The 13,236-nt window shown below is 39.6% G+C and overlaps 1 protein-coding gene across 9 annotated transcripts in view; it reads right to left on the bottom strand.

Annotated features, from left to right (window-relative positions):
* Positions 1–361: 361 nt before the first annotated feature.
* myo3b (myosin IIIB) overlaps positions 362–13,236 on the bottom strand; it is a 79,695-nt gene continuing 66,820 nt past the window's right edge. For all 9 annotated transcript variants that reach the window (XM_081603081.1, XM_081603094.1, XM_081603087.1 and 6 more), the window contains 4 exons: positions 11,510–11,610; positions 11,084–11,130; positions 10,536–10,690; positions 362–490 (listed from right to left, as the gene is read on the bottom strand). In XM_081603081.1, coding sequence (XP_081459207.1) covers positions 10,558–10,690; positions 11,084–11,130; positions 11,510–11,610 — 281 coding nt within the window. In that variant the 3' untranslated portion in view covers positions 362–490; positions 10,536–10,557. The remainder of the gene's footprint in view (positions 491–10,535; positions 10,691–11,083; positions 11,131–11,509; positions 11,611–13,236) is intronic.

The following is a 13,236-nucleotide window of genomic DNA, read 5'->3' as shown; positions in this document are numbered from 1 at the left end:
AATGATTCTCTCTAAATTGGCTCTAGGAGTGACAGGTGTGTGTATTGTTGTCTATCCTGTGTGTCTCCATGTTGCCTTGAAATAAACCGGTGACCTATCCCGCTTCTCGCCCAGTGACTGCTGGACAATGCATGGATAAGTGGGAGTAGATGATGGATCGATGGATAATTTTTTCACTTCAAACTGACGTACTTTGTGTTTGTCTATCATATTTTAAAAATCCCCTAAAATCCATTGCAGTTGATGTGTTAAAGTGACAAAATGCAGCAAAGTTTGATGGGTATTAATAGTGTAAAGTATCCTGAAATGTGTGTGAGAGGAATAAAGTGCATTATGATAAATACAATCATTAAAAACAACAGGATTTTTAAAACATTTATTTGGCTCATAAAAAAACAGCAGTACATCTATAAATAAATAAAAATGTACAGTAAAAGTCGCGTATTCTTCAGATGTGTTGGGTTTTGGTTCTGCTCCAGAACAAGGCAACCTAAAAGAAACAGAAGATAAGAGCGCAGCATCAATATTACTGTTAAACAACACGTGAAAATCATACCATTTGTGACTATTGTTCCCATTCTGCAGCTGCATGGCTCACACTTCTACTTCTGATCCACAAAGGATCAGTGAGGAAGTGCGAAGATCTTGACAGTCAGAGCAGACTGACAGCCAGGACTTCAGATTTGACAGAGTTGTTGGGCAACGCCACAACACGAACCCTTTTCTAACTTTCCATATTCTCTGGACAGTTGGAGGGGAAAAAAAAAAAAAAAAAACAGGTTCCACATCTGTCTCATGGAAGAGATTTCAGAGTCTGTGAGAGTGAGTGTGTGGGAGAGACAGAGACGGGGGAGAAGAGGGAGAGAGACGCTCGAGGCTACTGGGTACTTGAGCCGCTATAATGGTGTCTCGTATGAGAAAACATCTGTGAATTTCCTCAGTGATCTACAACAAAGTATAACTCAGAGCAGTCACTCAGCAGACCTTTGAAGTCGCTGTCTGACAGAAAGCTGCCATTGTTCGCAGCCCCCAACACACAGAAACTCCAACTTTGGTCTCACTAATTTTCCCTGCAACACGATACTACTCTTCTGCCGCCCCGGCCCCTCTCTGCTGAACCTACGAAGCCCAGGATCTCGCTGCATAAGAGCAAACAGCAAAGCCTTGGCAATGTGCAGCGCCGGCCCCGGGTCACGTAAAGGCGGGACAGGTCATTTTACCTCCTCTCAGCCCACCCTGGCTGCGCTAATCCAGCATTAAAGAGGAAATCTCTGCCCCCTCTGTGATGATGTACAAAGTTCCCGCCTGCAGTGCTCTCTCAGGAAACATTACAATAAAAAGACATCACCTTCAAACTGAGATGTCACTGACGTAACAAGCCTCTGACGTTTTACTTCTCTCAGTGGCTAGGAGCAACAAGCACACATTTTCACTCACGCTGTGTTATTATTACACAGCACCTCGCAAATGTAGCGTTTCCGCATTTTGTCCCGTTGCAGCCGCACGATTCTATGTGCTTCATTGAGATTTCATGAGCTACGCCAACGCCAAGTGACGTGATTGCGAAGCGGAAAGGAAAGTGATAAATGCTTCGAAACGTTTATTGTAAGCACAAATCTGAAAAGTGTGGAATGCTTTCATATTCAACAAAGTACATACTAAAATCTTTTTTTTTTTCCTATGAAGTCTGACAAATTTCCCAGCTATATTGAAGAAAGATATTCACACAGCATAATGCTGCCACCACCATGTTGCACTGTGGATATTAAGTGTCCAGGATTATGTCTTCAATTAAAGGTCAGGTTTGGATTGAGTATGACATATTTTTCCTGTCAATAGTTCCCAAGTCAGGGTAAAGGGATGCATGTCGCACTTTTCTGATAGTTTTATTAGTTAAATAAATTGAAAAACACAAATTTCCTTCCGATTCAAAAAGAAGTGCAACCTTGTGTTGGTCTATATCATGAAATCCCACTAAAATTAAGTTTGTCTTTTGTAAATGTGGAAATATTCAAGCAGATTTAGTGCTGCTGGTACATCCTTTACAGTGGGACCTGCCTGTAAGAATGAAGTATTTGTGGATTCACCTATCCATGGATTTTTCTGTGAAACGTCACTCCACATTATTTGCAGAAAACTTGTCTATTTGTGGATTTTATTATAAAATATTCTAAATAAATTGCAGCTTGGGAACCTGAAATACCTCGGTGGAATACTACTTGACACTCTATTGGCTGGCCTTTGCAAACCAGCCAATCCAGTAGTGCCATTTATTTTCCTTGCCACTGATTGGCTGAACCCCCAAGAACCGTGAGGAGAAAGACTGTAGATGTTAACTTATGGCGTAGTGACTAATTTCACTGTGCGTATTAATGCATGTTTAGGTAAATTTGGTATGTAAATTACTAAAATTGTCAGTTCTAAGCTTTTGAAGGGTATTTCAAGTATTTGCTGATGTCAGCCACTCGCAGGCGGCTGAGGTCCATAACTTTTGCGAACTACGGGAAAACATCTTTCATCTTTTTCTGCACCATGCACAGGAAAACTTAAAAAAAGCTCCAAATGTACAAAAAAAAATCTTTTTCTTCTGACCTTTGCTGATTTTTATTGTTCCTCCGGGGTTTATTTTTTGGGAGGGAACATTTTGAATAACCAAGAAAACAGAGTAAAAATCACCAGTCCAATTTATTAAAGGCAAATAAGAGTCCTTAAGGGACAAACACAAAGTGGTCCTGAAAAATGTGATTATAGGCCTTTAACCAAGTTACACCTTAGAGAGGGCGTTCCACTGTGAAGTAATTTCCTTAACATTGCATGTGCATGTCAGTGTGTTTGTGTATGCAAGCAGATAAAAGAGAGAGGAAAGACACAGAATCCCTATCAAAAGCACTATCTAAATTTCTGTTCATGTGCTGCAGAACGTTTTGTAGGCCTCACCTTTCTCGTTCAAAGTGAATTTCCATTAGTTTGTAAGCCATAATCACCAACGGAAACAGAAATAAAAACTTCAAATCACTTTGTGTCATGATTTTCCATACGCGTTTCTCTATCTGAATTGAATCGCTGAAGTAAAACACATTAAGACAAATTTATGAAGTTGCACTGGTTCATGCGATGAAAGGTGGCTGTAATAAAAACAATGGACAATAAATGTAAAATCTGCACTGCAAAGGAAGGAAGTTTGGTCGAACACCAGGTGAAATTTCCTGCTCCTGCTGGCGGTGGCCAAAAAGTGACAAGCTCTCTGTGATGCGTCCCAAACCGAAACAAGGCCGTGGTAATTCTCACACTGCACCCGGTCCAGCGTTTATTCAGCGGCAGCTGGTCCCACCATCTGGGACAGTAAAGCTGGGGCAAAACAAAACAGGGTCACACCTTCGGCCATGCCAAGTCTGCTTGTGCCCCTGCCTCGTGTGCAAACTGAGAGGGGCTCATTTTAATTTCACGCTCTGATTTGTCAAAACCAATTCCAGCACCGGAGGCACAGAGAAAACTTTAAGACAATACATTTGACCGCATCACAGACTCCACATGCTGTTTCTGGTTTTCTGTGCGAACCTTTTGTTTCACTGTATCCTTTTTTTTTTTATTATTATTATTATTTTTTTAAAAAAGTGGGAGGAAACTGGTTCCAGGTCGGTTTTACAAATGAAAGGGAGGCTGTAATTCTGACTAAAACATTCTGCCACCTCCAAGACGAGCAGCCGGGAAGCAACTCTTATTCCTGCACGCATGCGTTTTATATTCATGCAAATTTTCACAACAAAACAGCGCATAGAGCATCCTCAACAAACTGCAGGTGAGAGAAAGCTGAAACAAAAGCCACCGTAACCCTAATGGCATCCCTGGTCATTAAGCGGGCTTTGATGTATGTACTCAACAGAGTCTTTTATCTCGTTCTTCCTCCCCTCCTCTTAGTCTTTGTGTCTCAACCAGGCTCAACCAGTTTCTTTATTAATGCCGTCTTTAGGGAATGTCTCTCTTGCTCAGAGCCACCGACATGCATCTGACATCTGATTGATGTTCATGTATCCATCATTAGGCAGCAAAGTGTCTCAAAGTGCGGCAAATGTTGACTTTGTACTGTTTTTAGCTATTTTCTTGTCCCAACTAATTGATGTTTGCGAGGGGGGGAAAAAAAGTGTAAAACAGGAACTTGTCCTAATTCTTTGCAATAAATACAAAGTGCCTTGTAAACATATTTACACCTCATGAACTTTTCCACACTTTGCAGCGTTAAGACCTCAAACTAGCATGTATTTTATTGGGATTTTAGTATGTACACAAAGTAGCACATAATTGTGAAGTGGAAGGAAAAGGATGCAAGGTTCTCAGTTTTTTTGGTAAATCTGAGAAATGTTGCATACGTTTGTATATTTAGCCCCCTTTACTATGACACCTCCAATTAAAATCCACTACAAGAAATTGACAGACTGGTCAGGGATAAAAATAAAAAGCTTAAAGTAGGTTTGAGATAGGAAATAGAAAATATTTCCTATCCCATCTTCTTTCCACCGCATATTTTAAAGAGGATGGGATAAAAGCAAACCTACAAGGACTCACCTGTCAGTATAAAGCAAAAGCAATTCCTGCAAGGAAGCCTTAAGAATAAAATGAAACTTTTTGTGGACATAATACATGTGGTGGGAAACTTAACACTGCACTTCATCCTGAACAAACTATTCCCATTGTGATACATGGTGTTGGTAGCATAATGCTCTGGGAATGTTTCTCAATAGTTGGTGAAACGTGGCAATTATGAAAGAAAAGAGGAGAAGCTGCAGGGACTTGAGATTGTTGAGACAGTGGTAATGATGATTTCTATCCAGTTTGACTGATTTCACAAAGAAGAACGGGCAAAAATTTAAGATGTTCAAAGCGGGCAGAAACACGTCTCCAAAAATGTATAGGAGAGTGTGGCTCTCAGGAGGGCTAGATACTAACACGCCACACTTATCAGATTTCATCAGTAAAAAATGTTGAAAACAATTAATTGTTTTGCTGCCATTTTTATAAGAGACTCTGTGTCGGTCGGTCACATAAAATAGAAAGAAAATACGCCGAGGTTTATGGTGTAAAACAGCAAAATGCGGGAAAAGTTTATGAGGTATGAATACTTCGGCAGGGCGCTGCATGCAATCACGAGAGTGTGAAAAATAATTCCAGCGTGTGAAAAATCAAGACACATGTGAGCATGAAAAGCACGTAAACTGGAGGATTGGAGGAGGCTGCACGTGAAACTCTCCCTTTGAACTCTGAGTATATAGAAACAGGACAATGTTGGCCTAATCGTGCGCTCTCTTTGAAGTGAGACATCACTATTAGGTGAAAAGGTAAGCATGCTTTTTTAGAAAATAAAAGCTTTTCATCACTTGTGGAGGCTGCAGCTTGAGCGATTTCCATAAAATGTGGCTTAAAAAAAAAAAAAAAAAAAACTTGGTGAAGCAGTTTGGATGCATCTTTAATGAACGTGCACACAGCCCATGAGGTAAATAGCTAAAATAGCAAAAAATAACACCAGCAGTAATGTTACCCACATTAAAGGAGCCCTATCCCACGCACCAGATGTTGTCAGATTTTAATGAGGCTAAAAACAAGACTGAGCTGGATTTGCAGGAAAGTACCCAAGGAAACACAGGTGCCGGGACCTAAAACGCTGGCCGTCCCTCAGCGTCCTGCAGCCTCCAACACCTCTACGGCAACCCGGAGCTTCTGCTCATCGGGTCAGCATTTCATAACATTTGCCTTTTGCAGCACATAATCAGCCATCGGAGGCAATTATGCACACACCTCTGCTCACCTCCTCTCATATGCTAAAGCAGGCAATCAGCCAGGGGAGTTAATTTGGCAGAGAAAAACATGGGAAAGAAACACCCTCTCTGGCACCATTTGTCACCACAGTCCAACCTTGTTATTCAAACTAGTGAGCCTATTTGAAATTCCTCTCTGTGGTAAAACAGGGCCGAAATAATCAAGGGAGCATGATCACACTTAATTGATTCAGTGTACTTTTATGATGCTCTACAGGGTGCTGGGGTGACCTATTTCAGACTGCTCTTCGGAGGAACCAACTATCCCAGCAAGAGAGTAATGCACAATGAGGATTTTAATTATTCTGCGATCCTTGGTTAGGACCGGAGGTGAAATGCGTCTGAACTAACTGTGACACCACATTATAACTCTGACAGTATTCTGCTGTATTACGCTTTGAATTCCTGCAGCCTTAAATTTGATGATAAGCCACAAAGACATGAGTTTAATTATGCAGGTTCACATAAAAAAAAAATGCAATTTACAGATCATTAATGTTTGTAAAATTCATTAAATAATGTCTTGGTATGTGTGAGACATCTCTTTAGTAGTCTATTATGTTGTACTTACAATTATGGAGGGGTTTTCATGATTATTCCAATAAAATGTCTCAATTAGTCTCTGTCTAGTTTCAACAAACTTCTTGATATTTATTCAACAAAAGCTGATATTTCTGATATTTAACTTTTTCATTTGGAGAAATACAGTGGATCGTTTAAGATTTGTGGTCAGTAAATTAATGAAATAAAAAAGTTGTATTATTACTCTAAATTATGTGATGTACATGTTTCTTCAACCGAAATCCTTTGCCAAGATTTTTACCATATTGCTGCTGTAATTTAAAGTTATTTTAATAAGGCAATGAAAAAAGGCTGGACACTTATCTGCCAGTTTGGAGCAAAGACTCATGCAGCGCTGGGCTTCATCACATATTGCTACACTCCTACAGTCAGCTGACTTGCACTTTTGATTCCCACACAAGAGAAATTTCTCATGGAGTCATAATTTTAAAATGCTACAGTATTTCTTATCCTTTACGTGTGTGTTTATTCATAAGCTGTTAGTTGTGACTTCATCTAGTGAAGTCTAAGATGGTCTATGCAGATTGGTGCTTTAATAGACACACTGCGATATGTTTGAGGCTCTTATTCTGAAGTTAGACAGGAAGTAGTTGCTGCGTTGACAAAACTAGCAAATAAAGACATCGTGTTGCTAGCAAAGGAAACACTGAAGATGTCTTTGTTTCTTTAAATACGTTGTGTGGACACATTTTAAGAACTCAATATAAAAACGGACAAGATGCAAACGATTCGTAGGATCAGCGATATAATACCTCGACTGGCTAACCGCTAACCATGCTAAAGTTAGTTTAACTTTTTTTTAAAGGAGTCTAAATTGTAATTGATTATTTTTACTTCAACATCTAAAATTCTTATATGAATCAAACCTAAACGGAACAGTTATGCACTTAACAGGGATTCAGTTTAAGGTGTTATTTTAAAAAGTTAATAAGTTTTCAGGGAAAAACAATGAGACAATACCCTGAAATCTGCTTTCTGCCAGGGGAAATTGGACACGTTAAACTATGGTAAAAGTTGTTGCTATTCACCATTTATTAGCATTTTTGATAGTTTGCATCTGTTTTGAACAATGGGATAAACAGTGCTATAAAATGTGCAATTGAGAACATGTTCTTGTTGCATTTAAATTTGAAAACCGGAAACAAATATAATGCCATTGTCGTGAAGTGCTGATATTAGTTGGAACTAAAACTAACTATGGGCAGGCCCCAATGAACACCTCTTTTCCAACTTGAAAACAGAACGTTCTAAAATCAGATGAGATGTTATATTAGCTCTCGATTCCTGGACAACTTGAATAGAACAAAGCAAAACCCGGCTGGATGATCCACACCACAGACTTTTACAGATTCTGACACCGATCAACGTTTCACTGATTACAGATTTTTTAACCTTTATTTGTAAAAACAAAAGGATCGTTGCAAAAAATGCTCCATATAGTATTGTGTATTTATGTATGTATTGTTTTGGAAACAGTACGAGTTTCATTTGAATTAAAATTAATTGGATTATGTTACACATTGTAGTTCTAAATTTCTTTTGTCCAAACACAGTGAAGCCATGTTATTTCCATTCAATGTTATCATGCTGTGAGTCTCATACTGGTTCATGCCCACTTCCTACACTAATATGGGGAATTATTTCTTCTTAAAAGAGAGCTATGCAAGTTCCCTTTACAAATATTTGCGGCCGCACAAAACAACAAACAGCACAGTTATGGTTGGCAAATTACAGGGTCACAACCACAAAACTGGTGGAGTCACAACCGACTAACGTCCTAATTTTAACTTGCAGTACGTTTTAACTACTTCCACGCCATTAGACCTTTTAGTTCCCATGGTAAATATAGTTAAATACACATATAGATAGCCTGTAATGTCCTCATGCACCAACCTGCATCCAGCCCTCCCAACACTGAACTCTTTGGGCCTCTTTAAACTCACCAGGATTCCTGTAAATCCAACCTAAGTGAAGCCAGTCTCGCTATCAATGCAGAGCTCTAATGTTTTTCCCGCTGAGCATAAGGAGGATGAGATCCTCACTCATACCACCCTACTCTTCCTATTAAGATCAAAATCTCTTCTCAGGCCCTCGGGTGTCAACAAAGGGAGATGCAGTAAATGATATGCAAATTGAAAAGAAAAAAAAAAAAAAAGCTCCACAAATCAACTCGCCAGCCCTGCATTTCCGACACTTCACATCTTAAAAGGTTTTTTTTTTCTGTATTTAGGGTAAAATTCAAAGTGAGGTCTAGCTCAGCCTCTGTGAAGCTCCGTTTGGTGATTCTCTGCTCTCAGACAGCACAAAGCCCCTCTAACTAAAGCCAACTCGCAGAGGGAGAACTCGTCGAAAGAGTTCTGGGTTTTGCAGGGATTTGTCTTTGGATCAGTGTGAGACAGGAGACACGAGGTTTGGAAATAGGTAGATGTTTCAATTTCATGTTAACACTGCTTAGGCTGGAGGCTTGCTGCGGGATGAGGGGCTTCTCATCGGAAATGTGGAAAAGAGCTGGAAAATGTTTGTTAAAGATGTAAACCACATGGTGTTACTGTTTCAGGGAATGGTTTTACTCACACAGAGGCGGATGTTTTTGTTTTTTTTCATTTTATATTTTTTGTACCTCAGATGTTTGGATTTATTTCTCAAATGTTACATATTCATGAATCTATCAAAAAAAAAGTAATAAGAATGTAAACAAATGACAAAGACATTAACAGTTAATTTCAGCCATATGTGGCTCTAGTGCGAGTGTTTTATTATTACAACTGATTTTTAACGCCGTACACTCTTCCAACACCACACGATGTTTTCCTTCTGTCTATTATGATTAACATGATCATAAAGGAACGTCTGTGAAGTTTTACTGCAATCTGTCACCTGAGCAAAGCTTTGAACATGTAGCAGAATTTTATCTATTAATAAAAAATAAATCAATTTTATCTTGTTCAGGAAGCAAATAGAGGCAAAGAACAACTTTGCAAGAGTAAATCTCAACCATTGTCAAGCTATTCGTTGACACAACCTTTGTGGTAAAACAAACAAAGAAAAAAAACCCACAGTAATGTAGAGCTGTACAGAGAAATCAGCTGGTGGTTGATGGTTAGCTTGACCAGTGCTCAGATTTATTTTCTGACCCATGAACATGAAAAAAAACTGAGCACTAACCGGTCATGCTAGCAACACTTTTCTGAGTAGAAGCATTTACTGGGGGAAGAAGATTTAAATTAGTGTCAGTATCAGTTTTTAAAATGAAGCTAGGTTGAGAACAGAAGACGTAAGAAGAATGTTTTACAGAAAATGTCTTTCATAACATGTGGAAACAACTTCATTCAGGAAGCAAGAGGAGGAGACTTGAAGTAGAAATTGTAAACTAAATACAGTGAAGTTGCTCTGTCAATCTTTCTGAGCCAGTTTTGCCAACTTAGGATGCCTTCACACCAGCCCAGAACTCTAGTTCACTTGCCTAGAAAGTCTGGTTTGTTTTGAGAGGTGTGAAAATGTAGTTGAACTCTGGTGCAGATCAGAAAAGTCAACTCTGGTTCGTCTAAAAACCTGGGTCTCGTCTTGGTAAAAGTGAACTCTGGGGTGGTTCGTATGCATATGTGAATGCAACTATAGCAGAGGGCATTCTGGGTAAATGCAACCAAAACAGTCTAGCACTACTTGGAGAAATGGCTTGTAGTGTTTTGCTAAAGACAAAAGAGAAATCCTGCAAGTTGTTATTGTTGTAGACTCCTAAGTAGACCATCTGGGTAAAAACTAAATAAAAGTTAAGACTAGGAATTAAAAAGAAAAAAAAAGAAAATAACAGTAAGACACAAAATTATTCATACCCCTGGCACATATGTAAAATATTTTCATTTGACCAGAATTTTTTTTCTTATAGGAAATGGGGGAGCCATCTACCAATAAAACAAAAGACGATATACAAGAGCAATGCATCTGTGCAATAATGCCAGAACGGTAAGTGAGCTACTCATACAAACTCAGAGCCCTTTGGATTAACAGACCAGAGCACAATGTCTGCACAAGTTGCTTCTCCTGCACCAGTTCTACTTGTTCTTCCCACCAAAGCACGGCCAACACAGAGCGGTTTTTCTTTGGAGTGTCTGTCTGTCTCTGTGTCTGATGTGTCTTTCTTACCGGCTGACACTGACGCAGAGCTTCAGCGCTGACTGACGAGGGGCCCGTTGGAAAGGGTGGGAGGGGGTTCAGTCGCGTGCTCTTCCTCAGGGATCGACTCCACGGTTGACAGTAATTTGTAGTACTCGTCCTCTCCGTCCAGCACTTTGATTTGACTGTGATGTGTGAGAAGACAGGAGTGAAAAACTTGGACAGAGCGGGCAGCGATGAAGTTTGCCATGATCCGAAGAAAAAGAGGCAACATTTGCAGACGCAGCATGCGTGTAGTCAGGTGTTTAACTCAAACTGTGTCATTTATAGTGCAAAGTCAGGTCTTTAACAATTAAAATGAACATCCTGACAAAAGCCTAATGTGCACCCTCCCCCCCCAACCCCGTCTTATAGTGACGCAGAGCCTCCTCCCATAAAAAAAAACAAACAAAAAAAAAAAGTGTTATTTTCAGCTCTCCATTTACATTGTAAGAAAACAACTCCATTTCTGGATTTTCCGATCCCACAACGGGCCTGCTCTGTTTAGAGTCGCTGTAAGTAGGAAAGCAGTTATTTACCCAAGTTTTCTCGGCTTCCTCTTGCTCCCCTGGTGATCCAGAGTTCTCTGAGGAAAGGGCCAAGAGCACACAGTCAAAAGATGAGCAGAGAGTCATTAATTTTTAATTCAAAGTGATTTTGTGTTGAATGCGAGCAGATGCTGATAATATCAGAAGTCACAGCATAATTTTTTTTCTGATCAAAGGGCTCAAGTGAGTCTGATGAAGCATGCATCTTGCTCGGCTTTGATAAACCACATCAATTATTCACCGTGAAGGCAGACATCCTGACATGAAAGCAACAGATAAAGAGCATAAGCACATGTTCAAGACAAGAGGCAGAGGAGCGTGGGGGTGGGGCTCCAGGGTCTGGCACAGGTAGGTTTAATTGTATTATCATCTGGAACCAAACTCAGACAAAGGCCTTTATCGGCACTTTGAACTCACATTTAGCTGGTTGTAGTACAGGCTGTCTTCAGGGCTGTTGAGCAGCTTGGGCTGCTGGCCACGACGACGAGAAGTCCTCTGCTGCGGCTTCGTCACTGAACCTGACACAGAGGAAGAAAATGAGGGCAGCCATCCAAGCAGGCTAAACAACAACAACAACAACAAGAAGCACCGGCACGATACCAACGATGACGACAGCAGCAGTAAGCACAATCTGCCCTCGACTCTTTTAATCTGCGTGACTGAAAAAGCAAGTGAAATGCTTTAAAATTCACTAAAATGCAATCACTTAATTTCATTGATGAGATGACTCAATAACAGCTTAATTTTACAAAGATCCACACATATAAATCACTCAGAATTATATCTCTCCTAACAGGTGCACAGCAGGATGTGTTGGTGTTTCTCGTGCTGCTGCATAGGAAACATTCAGAGGTGAAACTCTGCGGCACAGACCAATCACAGCAGACTTGTCGTAAAAACTAATTCTCTAGGTGCCAATTATAAAGCAAACACAAATAATGTTAGAAAAGTTGTAACAACTCTGACAAACATTAATGCAGAGGTTTAGTCCCTTAGAAAAGTATTCCTAACTTTATTCATATACATATAAATTTCTTTTTTTTCTTTTTCTTTTTTTTTACATTTTGTCTCATTATAGTCACAAACTTTGATGTGTTTTAGGAAATATGACATGCATATATATTCAAATAAAAATCTAAACCGACTTGCATGTCTTTACTCTGATACCCTGAATGAAATCCTAATTGCAGTTAGTTACATTGAGAAGCAACAAAACTGAAATACAGAGTTCAGATGCATACAATTTAAACTCAGCATAAGTCCCTCTGTGTTATGAAGGTCATAAATGTTTGCTAGAGAACATTGGCGAACGAAAAGCATCACAAAGACCAAGGAAGGGAGAGCTCCATGTAATCAATCATTACATCAAAATGGAAAGAGCGTGGCAGCCCACATAAACTGACTAACTCTGGAGGAGCTGCAGCTCAGGTGGGAAGCTCGGTCAATAAGACGTCTATAGGTCTGATCTACAAATCTGGTCTTTTCTGAAGTCGTGACAGGATTTGTTGAAAGAAAGCCATGAAGATGTTCTCACCAGTTGATGCTGCATTTTAATGTTCGGGGCTTCAGTTAAGCTACAGATAGTTTATACGGTAGATTTAGATTTAAAACCTATTTTCATTTAACCAAGAACTATTTAACCAGAAACTGAGTCTGCATGTCACCCTGAACACACCATCCTCATCTCCATTACATTATTAAGCCAATAATGCTTTCAATAAAAGCATTTTTTTTTTTATTTAATTGAGCATACTGATAAAAAGTAATCTATTTTTAACACGCTCACCATTTCTCTCAGTAACGAGGTTAACAATGATGTCCTGTAATTGCAGTGCAAGTCAATGGATTTAATGAGGCTTGCTGAGAGTTGTCAGGCTTTAATCTTTTAGTCCAGAAGCCGAAGATTAAATGTACAAATAAAGAGCTGAAAGTCGTACTCAAAATGAGTTTCTGTAATTAACTATTTGCCATAGGGAGCCCTGGTATACACATTTAAACACATGTCCAAAATTCACCTAGAGTGTCACATGTTGGCCATCGGAGACAAGCAACCAGCATCCTATGCGCTGCCCTCATGCTAAAACAGGAATTTAATATAGATAGATGGTTGGATGCACTGATGGATGGATGATGGCTTTCCACCC

Source organism: Poecilia reticulata, chromosome 2 (assembly GCF_904066995.2).
Source record: "Poecilia reticulata chromosome 2, P_reticulata-male-v2, whole genome shotgun sequence".
Lineage (NCBI taxonomy): Eukaryota > Metazoa > Chordata > Actinopteri > Cyprinodontiformes > Poeciliidae > Poecilia > Poecilia reticulata.
The sequence above is the reverse complement of the archived record's forward strand: the minus strand, read 5'-3'. Positions and strand labels throughout refer to the sequence as shown.